The sequence below is a fragment of the Sitodiplosis mosellana genome, unplaced genomic scaffold (assembly GCF_009176505.1).
Source record: "Sitodiplosis mosellana isolate CC-2019 unplaced genomic scaffold, AAFC_SMos_1.0 Smas_scaffold_1, whole genome shotgun sequence".
In the NCBI taxonomy this organism is placed as follows: Eukaryota; Metazoa; Arthropoda; class Insecta; order Diptera; family Cecidomyiidae; genus Sitodiplosis; species Sitodiplosis mosellana.
In genome coordinates this window covers 16,708,481-16,729,374 of record NW_022595244.1, presented here as the reverse complement: position 1 = coordinate 16,729,374, position 20,894 = coordinate 16,708,481, and the positions used below count along the sequence as shown (strand labels likewise).

Sequence of the window (20,894 nt, the reverse complement as noted above, 5' to 3'; positions counted from 1 at the left end):
TCAGATTCGCTTGGACTCATTGTTGAGTACTATGAAAAAGTGCTGATTCCATTTTGTACATATTGTTATTTAATTGATGCGAAGAAAACGTTTCTTGAAACTATGTTTAAAAATTCAAAGCGATTCAGCGCTTCCAATATGAAATCTAGTACGCTCATCGTCAACAAATGAAATTTGACAGAAACATAAATCATTGTCATCAGATGATTAGCTTTCTGCCTTGGGTGAAATTGAATTCGAGGTTCTCAAACTGAGAATTTCCCCGAACCGCTGTGTGAGGCCCTACAAGTCATTAGAATAGTTTCGGAGAGCAAATAAAGAGAAAAATCCAATGAAAAGGCAACCAAAACATGCTCAAATTTGTGTTATTTCTTTATTTCGCTTATTAATTCCAATGCTGATTTGTTTTGTTAATGTTTTTTTTTCTTTCAATTAGTTGATGCTTTGCAATAAGAAAATATATGAATAAACCTAAACTAAACAATCATTTCCAATTCACGGGCATAGAAAATGGCTTGTTCGACCAATTCAACTGATGGTAGCGGCTCCTTTGGCTTATGCGTTAGGCTAGCAAATGAATAAACGTTGCCAGCACCCAAAACCCAGTTCCGTTTCTTGCCAAACGAGATCACTTCCTTTTCATTCTTGAAATTTAGGCGTTTTTGCAACTCTTTCGTTGAAATCTTATCGTATGAGCTTTCCAAGCAAGCACCAATTTCGTCACGTACTGTATCCACCAGAAGGTCCATGAAAACGTTGTAGCTTTGTGATGGAACTTGACCCTGTGAACGGGCAAAATTGAATGATAAATACGAGAAATGATCCCAAAAATGAGGATGAAATGTTCAAACGGTAAGTTTTTGTGTCGTTTTTACCTTGGCTCTGAAAATTTTGTTGTAGCTCCCTTCCATGAAATACTGTTCCATTGCCAATGGGTGACGAATAAATTCGTTTGTTTGGATGATCTCTTGCGGCAGCAATTCCAATTCGGTGTGAAATTCGGACACTCGATTCTGAGACAAAAGGAACAGTAGATTCAAACCAAGCAATTGATACTTGTTCGCCGATTCACCAATCTCAGTCCTGCCATGAAACAATAGATTAATCATTAGGAAGCCGCTGTTAAAGAGACATAGAAAATCGCACACAATCAAAACGTACTTGTAATCAAAATAATAGCATTTTAGCTGAGCCATATAGCGTTCGAAGGCTGTCACATCTTTAGTGGCCACACTAAATTGAACAGCAATTTCAAGAACATCTCGTGCAACCAACAATTCCTTCTTCGATACCCCCGATTCACCAGTTGGTAGAAAAACTAGCTTAGTCAGCGCAACCTATTTGAGGTTAGGTATACAAATCAGTTCAATTGAATATAAAAAAAACAAAGTTAATTTCGATTTTCACACTTATTCAATCGTTTACCTTCAATTGATCCAATAATGAGCCGCATTTTCTTAAATTTGGTGCGGATTTATCCCATTCGGTTTTAAGGTCTTTGTATAGAGCTGTGACTGAATCCATTTTTGCTGATTTCACTGCGATGACTTTTCTTGATTTGTTGTTTATTGTTGACTGTGTAGCAGTTCAATGGACAGTGTTCGACCGGCAGCGCCACCTCGCTCAAACAAGTAACAGTGAACGCAATTACCACTGCACTAATCGATTCTCAAACGTATTTTGTGCAAACGAAATCTTGACAGCTTCAGTCAATAACACCGAAACGTAAAACAAACACAACACAAAACTCTGTGTTTGAGAGTAAATCGAATTTGAGATTTTTTCGATTCGCGAAATTTTTATTTCTCAATAAATTGTTTTATAAAAATTCAATGAAAATTGATTGTGAATCATAATATTGTATTTGGCGTGTGAAAATATTGAAAATTCTGCAGTAAAATTTCATGCATAGCAAGCGAATAAATTTAAATCCCAAGTTTGTTTATAGTTTCATTTACGTTGGTTGATACGTTCAGAAAGTGTTGCATCTCGTTTCCACTTTTATCTCCGAACATAAAACGAACATTGTCTGTGTGGTGAGTAAAAATGGCGAATACGCTGCCCGTACTAAGTTCGTTTCGGGTTGTTGTTTCTGCTGTAAATTACTGTTCGAAATCGAAATAATGTCAAACTGAGAAATTGCTACAATATTATTGTCTTCGTTCATCAAAGTGGCCGTAAAAAAAGTCATCAACATATTTCAATCGTCTCTCAGCGTCTTTGGTGCGCGAAAAATCCATTTTTCCGACATTTTTGATGAGAAAAAAATGTTTGATGTCATCATTAGAGTACAGTTCCCTTACGAAATCGCTCTGATGGCATTATACGATACCCGAAATACGTAAAGGGGCCGCCATTTTGGATGCGTGTGTAGACTTTTGGTGGCATAATTATTTCGTATTATAAACTACTAAATTTCAACTTGAGAAAAAGTCTTGATGGCGTTCGCGTTGCTTTTCACAAAATATTACCCATTTTTCGCAGTATAATTATAATTATTTTCATAAAATTCCATTAAAATCCATCGTTTTTTTACGGGAAAAATTCGATTTTGGAACATTGAGCCAAAGTGAGTGTGTGAAAATTGAATTTCGTGTGGTTTTCCGTATTTTCAAAGCAATTTCAATGGCATAGTTATCAATAGCGCGGGAACTTATTGTACCGAGCGAAAACGACATAAATATATATACACAACAATAGCTATTTATATGCACATCTTTTGTAGACCAAACACGAAAAAAATCAACTCAAAACAAATCGCAACAATCGAATACATATCAAATAGAAGTAGCCGTCGCAAGTTTTCTAAGCGCGCATAATAAGACGACAAAAAAAAAACCGATTCGGTAGTGCACAAAAACGACGACCAAAATATACCATAGCTGAATAACACACAGAGTCACCTCAATTTTGTGTATATAGTTTCGTTTTCGATTTGACATTTCATCAATCAAAAAAAAAAAATGAGCCGTTCAAGATGAAGTCGAAATCAAGAAGAAGAGGCAAAACAAAAACAAACAACGAACAGCACAGCGATGCAAATGATAATTTAGATTTAGACGATAAGTTGTTGTTAAAATACCAAATTAAACATTGTTCTGTTAAATTGACTCCCATAAATATAGAACAAAGTGCAATGGACGAAACGTCACCGACACCACCACCAGTCGCACCAAAGCGAAGAGGTCGCAAACCGAAAAATCCATTGGCGGGAAAAGCCAATGCAGCCACACCAGCAAAAACTGAAGCGTCGGACGGCACCAAGGCCGACGATAAAAACAATGAGACAAACCCAAATGAAAGCATCGAAAAGGCGGACAAGCCAGAGAAATTGTCGTTGAGCGAAAGAAAACAAGCGAAAAAGGCTCAAATTGAAGCAATCATTGCTAGCGGTGGTCGCGGTAAACGTACACCAAAACCGAATCCAAAGTATATGGATGAGCCCGTGGTAAGTGCGAGCAAACATGGAAAAGATGATGAACTGGATCATATTGAAGGAGGTGAAGATGGCGATGACGAAATGAATCTGTCGTCCGATGATTTACCACGCAATGAGGGGCCTTTGAAAAAGCGTATGCTGCAGAAAATCGGCATGAAATCGGGACCAGGGCGAAAGCCGGGCTCAGGCAAAGGTACGCCAGGCAGAAAACCAGCCGGTTTTGTTGCAATCAAACGAAAGCTTGAAGTCGATATCGATATCGATGATGAACATGGAAAACAACTGTTTTTGGATGCTAAGCGACGCTTTCAAAACGTAAGTGTCATATTCGAATGCATCATAATGGGAATAAATATTATTTTTTCATCATTCCGTTCGACTCCATTTGTTGTATATAAAAACCAAACAATTGGTCGTTAGACAGAGTTCTATTTTTATTATGACATTTTCAGAGGTGATTTGTCAATAGTTTCTTATTTGACACTTAACCTCAAAAGCTGATTCTATTACACCTGTCAAACATTTAGATTATTAGACTCCGTTCTCTGAATACAAACAACGTAAAATTTTAATTGAAAAGGCGAAAATTAATGTCGAATTTGTTTATATTGCAATTTGTATAGTCTCCGTCAGGTAGCGAAGATGATGCACAGCTCAAAAAGAGCAAAAGTCCAATCACTGATGCACTGGCGGCTAAGTTACGTTCCAAATATCCCAATGATTTTATCATCAAGCGCACGATTGCAATGGATAGCAAAGCGAGCCCGATAAATCGCGCTCGATTAGTGCAAACCAAAATTGCAGTACAAAAGGTAAAACACTTGATTCAGTTGAAATTTGCGTGTGTTCTGTAATATTAACAAATCAACATATGTTATCTCTCAATAAAAAGGATGGTGCATTGGAGCTGAGGAAACGCAAACTGACGGAAGAAACTGAAACGTCTGAAGATGACTTTGGCAGCGGCCGTGGAACATCCGATCAAGACACATCTTCGGCGAAGAATATTAATCGTCGCAAAACACAACACACGAAAATCCTTTCCGACGACAAACTGATTCGGCCGTCTTCATCCGGAGCACCAACTACAATTATTCGCAAGCAAATCGGCAGCTCAACGGTAGTGCGGCAAATAAATAAATCTCCGCTGGCACAAAATCAGCTAATCCAAAGCAAATTACAAGGAGCCACTTCAGCAAAGACCTACTCAATATCGGCACAATCTCGTGTGATCGGTACAAACAAACCGGCCATTCTACGACAACCGCCTCGAATACTGAACTCGACTTTATGCAAGCCGACCAACAAAGTAACGGTGCCATCGCTTGTCACAAAGGTCGTTACAAAAGACGATTACGAAAATGAGCTGAACAAAAAGCGTAACAACAATATCATATCGTCACGTTCAAAGGAGAACAATGTCACATCGTACGTATACACGGAGAAAGATGGGAAAATGATACCCAAAAAACAAATTGTGCAAGCATCGCCGCAGAAATTGGTGCAGCAACGTAAAGCCGTTTTGCCCGTTGTTCGAACGCCGTCAACACAGCAGAGAATCATCAGCGAACCTGTCAGTATGAATATACCGAACAGCAGGCGAATTCGTAAGATAACATGCTTTGAGACGTGGTACGTCATTAAAATGGCCGAGGAACAACCGAAAGTGGAGAAATCGATCCTTAACCTGAGTCTGATGCAAATCGGAAACGAAATCAAGAAAATTGAGTTGCCTTCTAGTGAATGGACGTACAAAATTTTGCTGCAACCGTTGAACAAACAATTGTTGGCCTTGAGACAAACCAAAGCAATTGAAAAAGCTACTGAAAAGAAGAGTGCAGCCACTGAGGAATCGAATGAGAAAAGTGACAGCGATAGCAACACAGAGTCGAAAGGAAAGGACACAAAATCGGACGAAAAGAAAGAAGAGAGCAAAGATAACATTAAAGAGGTTTGTTTAAAATATTCGGTTGCTCTGAAATCCAAGAGAAAAATGTTGAAAATCAATACTTACTTTGTAAAATTAATCATTTCGAATTGCAGGAAAGTTCAAAAGAAGATGAATCAACCAAAACGCCGCAAGACGAACCGAAAACTGAAGACACCGAAGAATCTGCCTCCGCCGATGATGATAACGATGAAGAGAAGAAGGATGAAAAGAAAGCGGATGACAACAAAGATGAAGAGAAGCCAAAATTGAAGGCTGAGCTCAAATCTGAGGATGGCGCAGAGAACAAGTCAAGCGAATCAAGTGCCGAGGAGGAAAAAGAGCAGAAGTCTGATGTGGCAGTGAAGAAAGAAAAGGATGAAACACCAGCCAATACAAGCATTGTACACGAAGTGTACACTGGCGAAGTGCATGATCCAAACATCAATCCCGATGAGCGGCAAAACTATCGGCCGATTAACATCATGTTCCGTCGCAAGTGCCAAAATCCAAACATTCGTATTCAATTCGATCGAACGGTAATTCTGAAGAATCAAACATTCTACCTGAATGTTGATGGCAAAAACGTGCGGTTGGTTGCCTCACCACAAAAAATCGAAACGTACGAAGACATTGCAACGCTATTGCAAATCGTTAACGATATTAGTCTGAATAGTTGTTGTGTCGAGCTTGCAACACACATTGGTTAACACCAGCACAAACAGAAAAACTGTGAAGAAAATCTAAAATGTAATAACAACTACTGCTGAGTCCATTCTCGTAATGTGCCGTAGTTTTTGTTGGATCAATGGAAATCAGTAAATTGTATTTGATTTGAGAATCGAACGGTCGAAATTGAAACAGATAAACAGACAGAAACAAATGGAAACAAACTCGTTGAGCGTTCGTAACGTTCAAATTAAAAAAAAAATACTTTAATCAAACTAACTTCTTTTTTTTTCTTTGGTCGAAACAAAAATCATCGATTTCATTCTATTTTTCTTTTCTTTTCAAAAGTACACTTTCATTCTTTTTTTATTCGATTTGCAATTTCAATATTTGTTTTTTCCCTATCTAATTTTCTAAAAATTACCATCGCTCATTTGTCATCACAGAAAAACAAATCGAATCTTTGTCATAGATTTAGGGCATCTTCATTGAGAAAAAACAAATGAATAACGTGAATACCGCATGAAATTTTATTGTAGTTTATTATTATTATTTCGTTTCATTCATTTTTTTTCCATTTGAATTTAAAATTATGAATACCCAAAACTTTCAGAAGAGAAAAGTAATTAAAATCACGTGTCGGAGATCATCTCGTTGAAATCGAAGAATGTAAATGCAATTTAACAAATAATAATAATGATAATGATAATGGTAAATAAATGAATTCTAAAATCTATATATCATACATTTTTTTTTGCTCTTCTGCATAAATGCTTTAAGAACGTTCAGTTATTATTTTCAAGAGAATCATTTAACGGAGAAATTTAGTTTTTAAAACCTGGCAAATAGAGAATAAGTTCAATTTTATTAGCTAATTTAAGAGACGTATGAATTGAAACTATATTATAAAAGTTTTGACAGTAAAAAAAAAATCAACCAAACCGATTTTCTTTTCTTTTGTTTATATAAACTTTGCGAGGAAAATGACATCTGTACCAGATGTGGGCGACGGGAGTGGCTTTTTGACTGCTTTTCCTTTCCATATTGATACATGCAATTGCTATAAATAATTGCTACTCTGTTGACAGATAGAAAACATGCCGGGTAAGTCTTACCTTTACATCGCTTTACGTTCACGAGAAACGTAGGTAAGTGATTCTCTTAGTCACCCAAAGAGTAACCTGTTCTAGAATGATTGGCTTTGAAAGGATATCCTGGGTTTTTATTTTGTGTTAGAATACCCTTTGAAGCCGCATTTTCTTCAAATAAAAGACGAATTCGTTTTCATTTTATAATATTCTTTGATAAATCATAATTTATTTTCGGATTTGATTTTTTTTTCATTTTATTTTCATTACACTCAGAACATACATATATTAATCGACATTCTTTTCTTTCAGTTTAATGCTTGGCATTATTTTCCACAATTGATCTGACGATATTCAAACCTTTAAATTTTTCAATTAATGTCTGTTATTTGTTATCATCGCAAACGAAATGTGTTTACGTGACAAAAAAAAATAGAAATCGTAGACACACATTGTTTTTCTCTCGATAATATTGTTACGAGCTCGTATTTGAGAATTGTACAGAACTTGCAATTAATATAATTTAAATAATGTAAATGCGTAATAATTTGCTTGTTTTTTTTTAGTATAGTTAATCAAAAATTGATTGTATCAATAATTATATAGTCGTTTATTATAACGCAGAATGGAATATATGTGTTTGAAATAATTCGAGATGGGAAAAAACCATTCGATCCATCAAAAAGGGGGGATATAAATATGATTTGAATGAACGAACGAACGAACGAACGAATGGTTTACGTTAAAATGGATTTGAGAGAAAATGTTTTGGTTGTTTTTTCTTTGTTTTTTTGTTAGGAAAGAAGGTACAAAATATAGGTTTTAAAAATACTGTTGGTTCATTTTATTGAATGGTTTCTTTGTTCTGGTTCATTATAATGGTGTCACACACATAAGGTATTGAAAATGGGTTAATTTGTCGGTTTGATGTGTTTATTTGGATTAGAAAAAATAGATGGTCAAAAGGTTCATAGAATTCTTCTTTCGTTTTAGTTATTAAGTCTGTGCAAATTTGAATTTTCTTGCCAAGAAATTGGTGAATTCAGGACATTGCGGAATAATGTCGAGACTAAAGGCAGTGTAATTCATTTTGACTTTGTTCTCCTCTTTTCATACATTAAATATTTATTTTCACTCTCCCGATAAAATTGTTTAAAATTGGTTATAACGTAAATTAATTTACAATGAATTCGGAATAATTTAGTCAACGAAAAAAAAAGAGTTCGGATTAATCAATTTAAATATCAATTTTTTTTTTTATTTAATTCATGTTCTTGGAAAATGAAAACAAAATTCCCTTCATAAATAATAATAAATCAAGTATTGTTAGGATTTGTCTTTTGGATAAAAGCAAGAAATAAATTTGGTTTTTAGTCCCCGAAAAAAAAACAAAAAATCTGTCTAATGTTAATCAAATTTCGAGCGCATTGCCGTAAATACGCTGAATTCAAGTTGCCTCGTCTCTTGCTCAAAACTACGAATTAAAAAACATAGAAAGTATATGCCTTAAATGGTAAATCGATTTGCTTTGGGATTACAACATTTCAACTGTGTGCTGTGTGTGTGTGTCTCTCTCTCTCTCATTGGTTCATCGAAATAAATAAAAAGAAAATTGTTTATTTTTTGTAGTCTAGTGCTTTCGTCTGGCATCAACAACATCAGAAGGTTGTTGATCGAGAAGATTTTAGAACATAAATTATTTTTAGATGTGCAATTTTTCTTCGTTTTGGAGTCAAGCTGCTCCATGGATTTGCAATGAAAGATGAAAGGTTTTTTTTCTTTTTTGTTCGTCTTCTTCGGCGTCTTCATCAAGGCTTTCTCTATTCTGCGGTTGATTGTTTATTGAAATGCCTGCGATGTTGTGGGCCATGCAATTTTCGCATCGATACGCTTGTACGCAAGCATACAAGGTTTACCACGGGCAGTGAGACGAATCTCTTGTGGACAGTCTGAATCCAGAAGCAAGGTTTCTGTAATTGTAAACAACAACCGTAAGTGAAAACGGAATTTATTTTTTATGGAGAACAAGAAACGAAAACAATTGCTTGTGAATATAAAACAAACCTTCTCCATCGACTAGTTTGAAAAGAGCGTAATCTTGAGGATTCGTGACGCGTGCCTTGTGGGCAATAATTCGGCAAACTTCACGCGTTGTTGTGTGCGGCCGAATCGGTAACGTGCGCGTTTGCAATGAGCCATTGTATTCATCGGGTATTATCACACGCAATACAGATGAGCAGGCGGGCAACGAAGATGATCGAAACTGAAACGAATGACAATCCAGAATACAATAAGAAAAGATCGACTAAACAATTCATAGCCCACTCAAAATAGCTACTAAATGTGTGGGTTGACTTACATCTAATGAACCGGTACCATCCTGTTCATTGGTTATAAAACTTTTAAGTACATGTACAGCACTACAGAGAGCAGTCAAGTAGTAGCCAGCTTCTCCGTTCAGTAATGATGGTTGTAGTAGACACCACATGAATTCTGCTTCGATTTCAGCACCAATAAAACCGCATTTGGCCACAATGTACACGAGCAGCGGTAAAAAGTCATCCGCACCCAGTGCATGACTTTGAGTATTTGTCGTGGCTTCAATGATCGATGTCACGATCGATAGTAGAATGTCCAATTTGGCCAGCGGCAATTCGGCTTCTTGTAAGCGCAAGATCAGCAGCGAGATTCGTTGCATTGCAGTCGGTGATGGGGTTTTAATGCAGGGCTATTTTGATTAAAGAAGACGATGAATAATTTTTTTCCATGTTTTTGTTTTTCAGTAAATGTTCAAAGATTAGAGTGGCCAAGGAACATTTCATTTTTTCTCTCACTCGCAAAAATTTCTTTAACTACGGATTGAAAGACTTACCCGAAGTCCAAAATCGGTAGGTGATTTACCGAAAGAAGCTTTGACATTCTCGACGAGCAGTTGAATATCGCCGGTGCCCGTGTAATAGTCGACAAACAATCCATAAAGATGTTCGCGTAGAGGTAACACAACCAATTGATGCATGACTCCTTCCAAAATAGTGTCCAAATTGAGGAATTCGTCGGATTTTAGCATTGATCTAGCTCGCAGTACTTCTTGTTGAAAATTTCCTTCACCATGTTTGACCAAGTAATTTTTCATACCTGAAAAATTCAAGATTTGTTTTTAAAAATTTCTTCTCTTACGCTGATCTGAATGAATGAACTTGATTGAAAGCAAACGAATTACCGCTCATGAACTGTCGCATATTTCGCATAATAATTTGGGGTGATAATTCTCGCGATTCCTTTGTGCATGAGATGAAATTCTCGATATTGCGAGCAAATGTTGACGACGAATCTTGTGCCAAAGTCAGTGCATATGCTGCAATTGAATCGCCTGGGCCGTTTGTTGTTGTTTTATTTCGTGGGTGACCTGCATCGTGAAAAATAAACGCAATTAGTATCGATTATACATTCCACACGCACACACACTCATACACTATCTCTACGTTTGTCAAGGAAACATGCAAAACGTTCTTCAAATTGCGAATAGGCAAAAAAGAATGAACAGCCGACGATTTGATAATGTTATTAATAAATTGTGTTGATTAAATAATTTAAATAGGAGGCGACATCAAAGTAAGAAATCATAGGCAAAAGTAGGCCAATTTCAATTCAAGCCACACATGCATCACTGTCACATACAGGCCCGCGGCAAAACATCAAACAACGACAGATCAACGTCATCGAATATGGGGATTTTGCATGAGGCTCCATCGATTCTGATAACAATGCACTTTAACGGCAAATCGAACTGGTTTGACGTTCTTTTAATTAGTTTTGCGTTGCAGCCAGACAATAGTCTAAATATGAAATACACAGTCATTTATGTCAACAATTTTGTTTGCAATATTTCATTTTCTCTTCATTTCACGCAATTCAATTTCACTTTCGAACTGTCTGATGCGCACTTTACTCGCGATTATCATGCGCACAAAATAAAATGTGCGTATTACTTTTCCGGAAGCAAAAATGCCGCAAGGAAAAGCAAATACGTTCACTCATCAATAACATAGACTATAATAATAACATACTCGTTGCTTTTCTCCCGCTCTCTCTCCCTCGTTAGTTTTGATTAATGATTGCGAGAGCAACATGTTGCAATAAATATTTACGTTACGTTTGCAAAAGAAGCAGAGAAAAAACAACACATTTCAAAATCACCAAATCTCGAGAGGGAAAGAGTATGCTTTATTGCACATCGTAGATTATTATCGAACGGACAAGGTCTGAAAAAGAGACAAAATGTGTTGAAAAAAAAAATGAAACTAAAGCAAGACAAAAGCTCACATAACTTTACGTGAGGTCTTAATAAATGCATGATAATCAATGATAAGTTTCGTGTTTCAATAGGAAATCATTTAGCTCAATTTCAATCAATCAATGGATTCTTTTTCTCTCTCTTTTTTCGAGGCAGAAATGCCGCTAAACAGCAAATATTGTGTCAACAAAATGCTTGGAAACACTTTAAGTGGTAAAAAAATATAATCATTATCATCGTGAACGATGGATCTAGATTACACAATCTCAAGTAGTTCGAATGAATTTATAGTTCAAATAATCTCCTTTTTTCTCCCTATATTCCAATCGCCACTTTGTCTGAGTGCCAGTTGGAAACGGTGGTTATTTTCACAAGTCATCAAAACGTAGCAAAGAACTTTGATATGTTCAATCGCATTTCTACGACATTCCATACGACAACGGGATGGAATAAACATGATCATAAATGAATGCCAGCAAAAAGTGATTCATATGTTGCATACAATATAAACTATTTTCCATTTTCACCCAGACAGAATAGCTGATAAGCCACTTTAATTGCATACACAAGCTTCCAATTTTATGGTGTCAAAACAAAACAATCCTAAAGTAAATCAAAGTATTCAATGTCAATGAACTACTTTAGTGCATTGTTCAGCACTCTGGGCTATTTTTATCGTATTCTCTCTCGTTCGAAAGGTGTACAAAAAATGAGGTCTTGTAACTTCATATTTTGTGCCAAACCAAGAGAAAAATATACACTCAAAATATAATCACATTGATTGGCGTTCGATTAGACATATATCATGTACTCAACTGTTTTGGCAATTTATGTTACCGTTATAATCATTGATGGAGTTTTGCTCTCATTTTCAAGATTTTATTCGATTTCTTTGTTATTGATTTTTAATCTTTCACATGGAAAACATTTTTAGGACTTCGACAATGTTGGAGAGTTTCAATTTTATTGTGCTATTAGCGGTTTAGCGATAGCATTGTCAAGGAATCAAAAGAATATGAACGGCCATTTGGAAATTCCATATGACCACTTGACATTTGCTACTTGAATTTTAACGAGTTGCGAAAATAAAAACCGCATATCATCTCCATGTCTGTGAAATGTATCAAAAGTTGGAATCAATTTATACCGAAAATCGATTGAATTCATTTATGGCAGTATTATCAGCGCTTAAAGTTCTTTTTACACAAAATAAATGTGTATAAAATTTTGATACACAATGATGACACAATTATTGTAACATGTGCGAGGATTCTCAAGTGCAATATCTCCATTTGGTTCAGTTCATGGGTACTGTAAATCATGTGATCGCAGAAATTTGTTTGTCGCTTGCCATCGATTCAATTGCAATATATATCATTTTCTCAAATTGATTTCCCTGTTCCGAGAATTCCGCATCGAAATCAATTGATCGCTTTTTCGCCTTTCTGCAATGCGAACAGCGATTAAATCTTGCGTTGATGATAAATGTGTAGATTTTACAGTAGAAATGTACAATTTTGCAGACGTAATCAATAAAATGTGTGTACAAGTGCGTTTTTTTAATGGACGAACTGTAAGTGACACCAATTAAGGATCACGCAATTCCATTTGTTTTTTACTTAAATAGCCGAATGGGAAATAAAACCAATTCGTACGTTCAATTGGTATTTTCTCAATATTTTCTTCGAATTGTTCTAAATTTTATGGATATCGCTGCATTTAGCACTGCATTTCTTAATGAAATACTCTATAAATGTACTCCTGTTGAATCAATCTCATGATCAATAGCTTTATTTGCACATTTTGAAAATTCCAAAGCCGCCAAACGAAATTGATTCGACTTATAGATGTTAAACTAGTGAGAATACAGTCAAATGAGAGAGTCTAACTGGAACATTGGTCGTTGCCCAGTTGGCAGTCATGATTATATGAAGTGATTTTTAATTCGTCAGATATTTTTTCCACTGAATCATTGTTGACTTTGAAACTCATTACTCGAAAAACAAGTATGTAGTTTGACGTTATTATGACAGTTATGATGATGATGATAAAGACCTTTTGAATTACAACACGATGATAAAGAAAAAGAGAAGATGGTTTGACTCACCAACGACTGTTGTGCACTTGCAAATTGTGTTGGACATGGCTTTGAAAAAGCGTTTAACGGCAAATTTTAAGGTGAATTTGGGCGTTTCATACACTTCTTCACCGTACGGAACATCGCAATAAATTTTCTTTTTACGTCCTAGGAAAAAGCCAAAACCCTTCTCTTCGCAAATATGATCGATGTGAATGATAATGTCACCGCATTCATTCAAGCCGAAATATTCGGGAATCGATTCTGTTGAACAGTAATTCAACGATGTGATGTATGGTGATTTCAGCGAATCGATCGTTGAAATGGACGACAACGAATTTTGAAACATTTGCGCAGTGAGAAGGTTCGAATGTTTGCTCGATGAGCATGGTTCTTGAAGGAGGTAATTAAATTCAGGATACATGGTATCTTTCATGAAGAACGAGTCCGTGGATTGGCAATCATGCCGTTTCGATGTTGAAATACTGCTGAATTTCATGGTTGAATTACTTCCACTTGATGTGCAAGACAATGGTGTTGTGTCGACAGCCTCAACGGCAATTGCGTCGAACAGTGATGGTGTTCCAGTTTGAATGTTGATATCGAGAAATCTAACGAAGCACAGCAAACGTTCGATGGTACAACAGTGCGTTTCATTTATCCCATACTCTTGTAAACTGGATGATTGTGATGTACGTTCGTACGATCCGCGGTTATTTAGCGAATAAGTTGATGGACACTGATGGACGGTAACGATGGTTTTTCGCTCGCTAAATTCGGATGTCGTGTAATACTGTATAAATGATGACGATTGTGTGGTGTTGCTGGTGCTGCTGCTGCTGAATCGCTCGTCATCAGAAAAGCTTTCACATGATGCGATGGCTTTTAGTTCGGAGGATACAATTACCCAATCAGTAAGCGGTGGTTCATCGCACACTCGACACTTGCGTGAATTCTGATTTGCGTCGGGTGCTGTTGTTGGTGGTGGTGGTGGTGTTGTCCTATTTTTGACTCTCGTTTCGATTTCCGATATGAAATACTCTAATTCTTTGATTCGTCGCTGCAGAAATTCAATCTGTTGAAATGGTTTCGGTGGCCATTCGTCAGTTTCGACGCTGCCGTCGCTATCGTATTGAATTTGAATACGATTCGAAGATGAATCACTCTCTAAACGATGTTTTACATCAAACGATGTAGCAGTTGAATTGCAAATATTGCAACAAATTTCTGGTACGATACTCAATTTGAAAGTACACAGTCTCGGATCCTTTGACTTTGACAACGAGCCACAGTCGTATTCGCCATTACCGTATTGGTTCACATTGGTTACAAAACTGTCGTGGTTTTGGAGAAAAATTTCTGAACTGCCACACGAAAGTCGACTTGAGCAATCGATATCAATTGATTGTCGCGTATCATTATTGATAATTGCGCTGTTATCAGCCACCTGAAGTTTCTGAGCGTCTTCTGTTGTCGTCGTTCGACTGATTGTTGTTGTTGTTGTTGTATTCGATTCGATAGCATTCCGATCGCAATTATTTTTACTAATATTACTAATACTCGCTGCAACCGAATCGATGGATTGATTGGGTCGCCGTCTTCGAATGAACCAGTAGCTATTGCGATGACGACACGTAATTGAATCATCGTTACAACCATCGTATATGATTCGGATTATCTTGCGTTTGCTTTTGATTTTCACGTCAGCGGATATGACCGCTTTGACGGTGTCTCTAGTATGGTTCACGAATCTTTCGTGGAACCACCTTTTGAACCACAGCATGGCTTATGTCGTAACGATTTTTGCCCGATAACACGAATTGACGAAATGGACAATATCGCATTGGCACACCACTTGCAAGCACTGGATATTTGATTTGTTTCTGTTTTTTTTTCCAATATTTTTGATTCACTTTGTTTTGAATTCCCATATACACAATCGAATGCTATCTGCTCTTCACCACCACCGATTCTAATTCATCAATTTCGCAATGAAAATGTTCCAAAACCGAATATCACGGAGCCACAAAATCAATGACTCTTTTTATTCAATCCGAACCCGACAGAAATATCGTACAGAAACACACGCGTGCACCACAACAACTGTTTTGATTTGACGCATTCAACGATGAAATGCAACTGAAATTGTTTTTTCTATGATAATGTGATTTAACAAGTGTAATCCAGAGAGATCAATGCTGCTGTTGTATTACTTATTTTCATCACAAGATCTCTCTATTCGTTTGTTTTGTAAGCGCAATTTTATGGGCGACAAAGAAAGACAGAGGCGATAATAGAACGGTTGATCGCAGCAGCGAATGCACAAACACATTTATTCTCGTTTTAACTGTTATTCCGTCCGATGTGTGTGTATGTTGTAAATAATATTAGCATCTAAAACACAACACTGAACCCAAAATGTGCGCGCCTATCACTATCAATCACAAACGAAGTAAACAAAAGTCAACGTGTTGCCAAAAATATAATGTACAATAAATTTTGTTTGAACACAAATGGTTGAGAGCAATGTATTTTTTTTTAATCTGCACGAGCACAACCATTCAGCGCAATAACAAAATACACTGGACCTATGCGAGTGTCATCACCTTGTGACCGAGTGTACAAAGAAGTAGTACTAGTAACTGAGAAGAAAGTTTTACTATGATCTATGGGCAAGGACTATTCAATTCATTAATGCTCGAATTGCTTCGTTCGTTTTATCTGTCTAAGTTTTTTGTCACTGTACAATACACTATCCCCACTTACGACCACTCGTGTACGTGTGACGACTGGATGCGCTTTGTTGACAACACACGATTGGGAATTTGCAACAGGCAAACGTGTGTGTGTGTGACGAAGACGGCAACAACTTAGTGGGATTTTTGAGTGAAAAGATTAGCAACGAGTAACAAACAAAGAGTGATGCACCAAATCTTAGCTAATCACATGAGACAAAAAATCTAAACAAATTTCTCTAATGACGGGCTTGCGGCTTATGTGTGTGTATTGTGTTTTGTCTCAATTTTGTTGTTTCACACTCACATTTTATGTGGTTTTCAAAATACAACAGCCCATGCTAAATGCGGAATGTGATTTAATCAGTGTGTGCGCGTGTGTGTGTATGTATGTGTACAATAGGTCGATGTCTGGTGCCAGGCTCATTTCAACCAAACACGCTAAAGCAAGAAGACAATATTCTGTACAATTTCTCGCACAGATTAAAAATATATTTCATTGCCATTCATTGTCGGTCCAAAAAATCATCATCCAGTTCTACATATGATTCGATTTATCTGTATTACGTTACTCGCATCGCATTGCAGATGTACATTCGTCTTCGGTTTGTGCTCTGCTTTGCTCGTATGACTCGTCGTCGTTAATTCGATTTTTTTGCGCTTCTCTTGACACGTTCTTATCGAACATAGTAAAATACGTCGCTAGACTGAATACAGGCGGTGTTTTTTATGGTTGCTATTTTTTTTCTTCTTTGCATTACTTCAATTAGTTGAGTTTTTTTTTGCTCTTTTCTATACTCTACTATTCTGGTTCGAAGGGTTAAAATGTTTTTTTTTGCCGAGGTATTTGCACAGTGATAATCAGCATTTTTTTTTTGAGTATTTTGAAACATGATCACGAAGTGAGACACATAATGATGCCGACATAATTATCAATTAAAATTAATAATAGAAGATCAATTCTTCGGACAAATATGAAAAACGACCAAAATATTAGATAGTCAGACTGGAGTTCAAAGTGCACGTTTCATTCAATCGAATTTATGTTTGCAATTTGATACCACAACCACTATTTCATGTTTGCTGAAGAAAAAAGTGCTGGTACATTTTCGGATTAATGTCTAAAATTAGACGTCGCTACAATGTAAACATTTGCCTATCATAAAAGCAGCCGGTATATTTTTGTTCGTGTTTATCTGTCTCATTTGGAATGTAGCCACTCCACTGATACATCGACATTATGAATATTTGCGGATTATGTTTCGGAAATGCAACACTCTTTCGTCGAACTCAAAATGAAAACAACCGGCAGACAGTGAATTAGGACCGATTTGATTGCAAACCAACATCATTTCATTTTCTCTTATCGATAGTAGTTTGAAATCCTTCTATTTCGCAAATAGCAACAAAAGCGAGTGATGAAATCATTAATATGCATTTGCATCAGATGCATTTCGTTTAAATCGAATGACTCTCGAATCGATAAAAGAATCAACTAGTGACGGAACAATATCAATAAATCAAAAGCAAATTCGCGTAGCGTCAATTTGAAATTCAGTCCAGTAATTTGTCGATTGACATTCGAGCAATACACATCTTTCCATACAGCAAATCTAATTGGAACAGTTTCAAGTAATGGCCGCAATTTCACTGCATACTATTGGCTTCGATGATGAAATTTCTTCCAGGCAGCCACAACAAAAACACTATATTTTTCTGACCCAAATATCTTAGCGGCAAATATTGATTTTCATAAACTGCCAATCACTGTCTGATGTTAGGTCGTATCGAAGAGATCCGTATTGTGCCTTTGAAGTGCCCTGGGATGCATACAGCCTATCTGTACAATTTAAAACTTTTCACATTTTCAACGATCGACTATAGATGAAATCACCGTTTATCGACATCTGCTCACCATTCATTACACCTCTGATGGAAAATACCCTCTTCGATTTGTTGATTTTGTTTGAAAGGAGTTTAATGACCATACGTTCGACGACGGATGTAGAAACTGATTTGAAATTGAATTCGAAGTAAAATTTTATTTGTACTCACTCTAATTTATAACATAACTTATTGCACAAATAGTCTGACCACAAATGAAAATTCGAACAAAAACAAAAACATCGATGTTGAGTACATACTCCAAATAAACAAAGGAAAAATGAGTCAGATTTGTGGACTCATTCCCAAAAGCACATCATATCAGCGGAAGTTCATTCATCATATCATGTAATTCCTAGAAATGCAAATTAACTAAGTAACGAATCAGTATCTTCACAGAAAAAAAAACAATCTTCATCATTTCTGCGTAAAAAGTTGGAAAGAGTCAATTCTCTCGGAACAAAATTCTTAATATGCATATTGATGGCCCTAGATGGGCGCAGAATGAGCCACTATGCACCGAGATTAAATGAAAACTTATTATCGTTCATTGCGTCAAGTGTAGAAAGTGTGCCTTCGTTTGTGTCACTCTTTGCATATCAATGCGTCAACGCACTATCGAGCGGAGAATCTAAATTTTCTCACAAATGATGACAGTAAGTGTTTGTGTGCACTTAGTTTTTAAGTGAAAGGAGCACTGTGTATATAAGCTAGGTAAGATAAGAGTATTTCAAGTGCGATCACGTCAGACACATCAGTATTGTGTTGATTGTGTGTTGTGAAGACCGTTACGGAGAAGAAAAAAATGATTGAAATTCTGATTTCAAGAATTATTTTTGTGTAAATCATAAAATATGCGGCACATGTGCGACACTGATAGTGCGAAAAGGCACACACTTTGGGGAGATAAGCGTGTTTTTCGAGCGGTGTTTAATTCATTCTTCCGCATTTTTAGTTATGAGTATTGATGTGTTAACCGTTATTTGAAAACTAAAGACTTAGCCCAAAAGATATAACATTCCGATTGGAGGTAATCAAAAATGAAACTTCGAGCATTGACTTATTGAATGAGTTCGACTTTGAAAACTAACACTTGAACCAAGTTCTATTTATGCAATTTAAATTTACCAGCATTACAGATAAGAAATAGATAACGGAGGACATATCTTGCATTTTGCAGTTACTTGCATTTTATTCACTTCACAAGCGCATAAAATGAGCTTTCAGCACACTCAGACTTCTAATCAAATTCAATGACCTTGCTTTAGATTTCGTTATTACTTGTGTTGTCGCTAGTTCAGCTGATTTTATCAGCAATTATTTACATTATAAAGCTGATTGATAAGAAGGCAAACAATTCGGTAACACTTACTCAACACTTCGCGGTCACGACAACTTCGAGAGCGTAGAATAGTTGCAATCTTTTGTGGCTGATGATGTCTCGGTGCGTAGTTTTCTTTCTGATGTTGACTGAATTCCTCCATGATTGTATCATCTTCGGAATTGCAGATTACTGGTCGACATTTCGAGAGGTGTATCGATTCAGAGATGGTATCTGAAAGTAGAAAACATGAATGCAATGAAAAGAAGTTGAGTTTTCCTCATTATTTTCCAATTGTTTTTCTTCGAAACAATAAATTTACTGATAAAATTGCATTTTAACCATATATACCATCATGTGGCAAGAATGAGTCCCATTGTGAACTGTCCCATGGTTCTGAGAACACAGTGCCATCGTCTGAGTGACTATCGTGACACATCATTGATGTGCCATAGCCGGAGTGTGCAGCACGTTCAACATTGTCATAGGCTGATAATCGGCTGCTTTTGCCAAAGCTTGTCATAGTTGCATCATTTCTCGACAGTTCAGGCGATGAGTTAGCTGGTATCGTAGTCTTTTGCAATAATTCGGAAATTTTCAAATCAGGCAATTTCTGTGCGATAATTTGATTGATTGTCAAACGACTTTCATGTCGTACATTATGATGGGATGAATTTAAATTTGGAGATTTCTTCGGGTGTTCACCATTTTGTGAAATGTTAGCTTGGAGTTTCCAGTTTGCGTCTGTGTCATAATCATTTTGATCATCATTTCCCATAAACTCCCAGCTGCTATCCACTGGCCATGGATCCAGTCGACCACTTCGTATCGGTTTGCCCCGTGGTTTTTTCTTTAATTCATCCAGAGAACCGGATATGTGATGACTCTTCTCGGAATCAATTGGGGATAGTACTTGGCAGAACTGTGTATTTCGTGATTGCGCCTTCGGTGGTTCCGAATGGCGTTGAGATTTTGGTGGTCCGTTCACACGTTGTGATCGCCGCACAACGTTTCCGGATTGAGCAAGAGCGTCGGCTGGTTCAGCATAAAATGGGCTGTCACGTTTGCACTGTGTTTGAGATGGTGTTTGAACGGGTGTTGAATCGTTCATTGGTGGTGGAATCTCTGTGGTTGGCGTCAACAACAGTCCCAATCGATTTCGTGGCTGTTGCAACATTGACTCCTGAGCAAAATCAGCTGCAATTTGCAAACGATTTATTTCCATCGATGGGCTCAGCAAATCATTCAATTTCTGGCATTCGTTATTATTTTGCTCCATTTGATTTTTGGCATTTTGTCGTAGTACAACTCCATTTTCATCATCGAATCCGGGTGATGAGCTATGCTCGCTGGGCGTTCGCAATTTTTGCGCATTCTGTTGACTAGCAGATGATGAAATTGAACCAATTGGCGACAAGATATTATCGGATAGCGATGTCACAGTTGCTATGAAATGATAA

At 36.7% G+C, this 20,894-nt stretch overlaps 3 protein-coding genes across 18 annotated transcripts in view; 1 reads left to right on the top strand and 2 right to left on the bottom strand.

Moving 5' to 3' along the window:
* Positions 1-349: 349 nt before the first annotated feature.
* Positions 350-1,558, bottom strand: LOC129572107 (26S proteasome non-ATPase regulatory subunit 8). The gene is made up of 4 exons (XM_055452058.1): positions 1,426-1,558; positions 1,162-1,337; positions 876-1,083; positions 350-782 (listed from the first exon to the last, which is right to left on the bottom strand). Exons 1-4 carry the CDS (start codon positions 1,522-1,524, stop codon positions 477-479), a joined length of 789 nt encoding a protein of 262 aa, XP_055308033.1. The 5' UTR covers positions 1,525-1,558; the 3' UTR covers positions 350-476.
* A 78-nt stretch (positions 1,559-1,636) lies between these two features.
* Positions 1,637-6,976, top strand: LOC129571769 (ribosomal L1 domain-containing protein CG13096-like). 3 transcript variants are annotated; one of them, XM_055451652.1, is made up of 5 exons: positions 1,637-2,036; positions 3,126-3,754; positions 4,063-4,251; positions 4,332-5,390; positions 5,483-6,976. In XM_055451652.1, the coding sequence occupies exons 2-5, from the start codon at positions 3,137-3,139 to the stop codon at positions 6,074-6,076; spliced, it is 2,460 nt and encodes an 819-aa protein (XP_055307627.1). In that variant the 5' UTR covers positions 1,637-2,036; positions 3,126-3,136; the 3' UTR covers positions 6,077-6,976. The 3 variants fall into 3 exon arrangements, with proteins under 3 accessions (XP_055307627.1, XP_055307761.1, XP_055307697.1); XM_055451786.1 differs by having other exon boundaries at positions 2,028-2,569; XM_055451722.1 differs by lacking the exon at positions 1,637-2,036 and adding an exon at positions 2,366-2,569 and having other exon boundaries at positions 2,726-3,754.
* Positions 6,977-7,939: 963 nt separating this feature from the next.
* The window catches only part of LOC129570964 (protein sprint), a 145,324-nt gene continuing 132,369 nt past the window's right edge, over positions 7,940-20,894 (bottom strand). For 13 of the 14 annotated variants that reach the window (XM_055450988.1, XM_055451425.1, XM_055451363.1 and 10 more), the window contains 7 exons: positions 19,786-20,880; positions 19,486-19,668; positions 10,344-10,529; positions 9,996-10,258; positions 9,483-9,851; positions 9,188-9,386; positions 7,940-9,093 (listed from right to left, as the gene is read on the bottom strand). In XM_055450988.1, coding sequence (XP_055306963.1) covers positions 8,963-9,093; positions 9,188-9,386; positions 9,483-9,851; positions 9,996-10,258; positions 10,344-10,529; positions 19,486-19,668; positions 19,786-20,880 — 2,426 coding nt within the window. In that variant the 3' untranslated portion in view covers positions 7,940-8,962. Of the gene's footprint in view, positions 9,094-9,187; positions 9,387-9,482; positions 9,852-9,995; positions 10,259-10,343; positions 10,530-13,524; positions 18,070-18,144; positions 18,236-19,485; positions 19,669-19,785; positions 20,881-20,894 lie in introns of those variants that run through there. The other variant, XM_055451552.1, reaches the window with a different exon arrangement.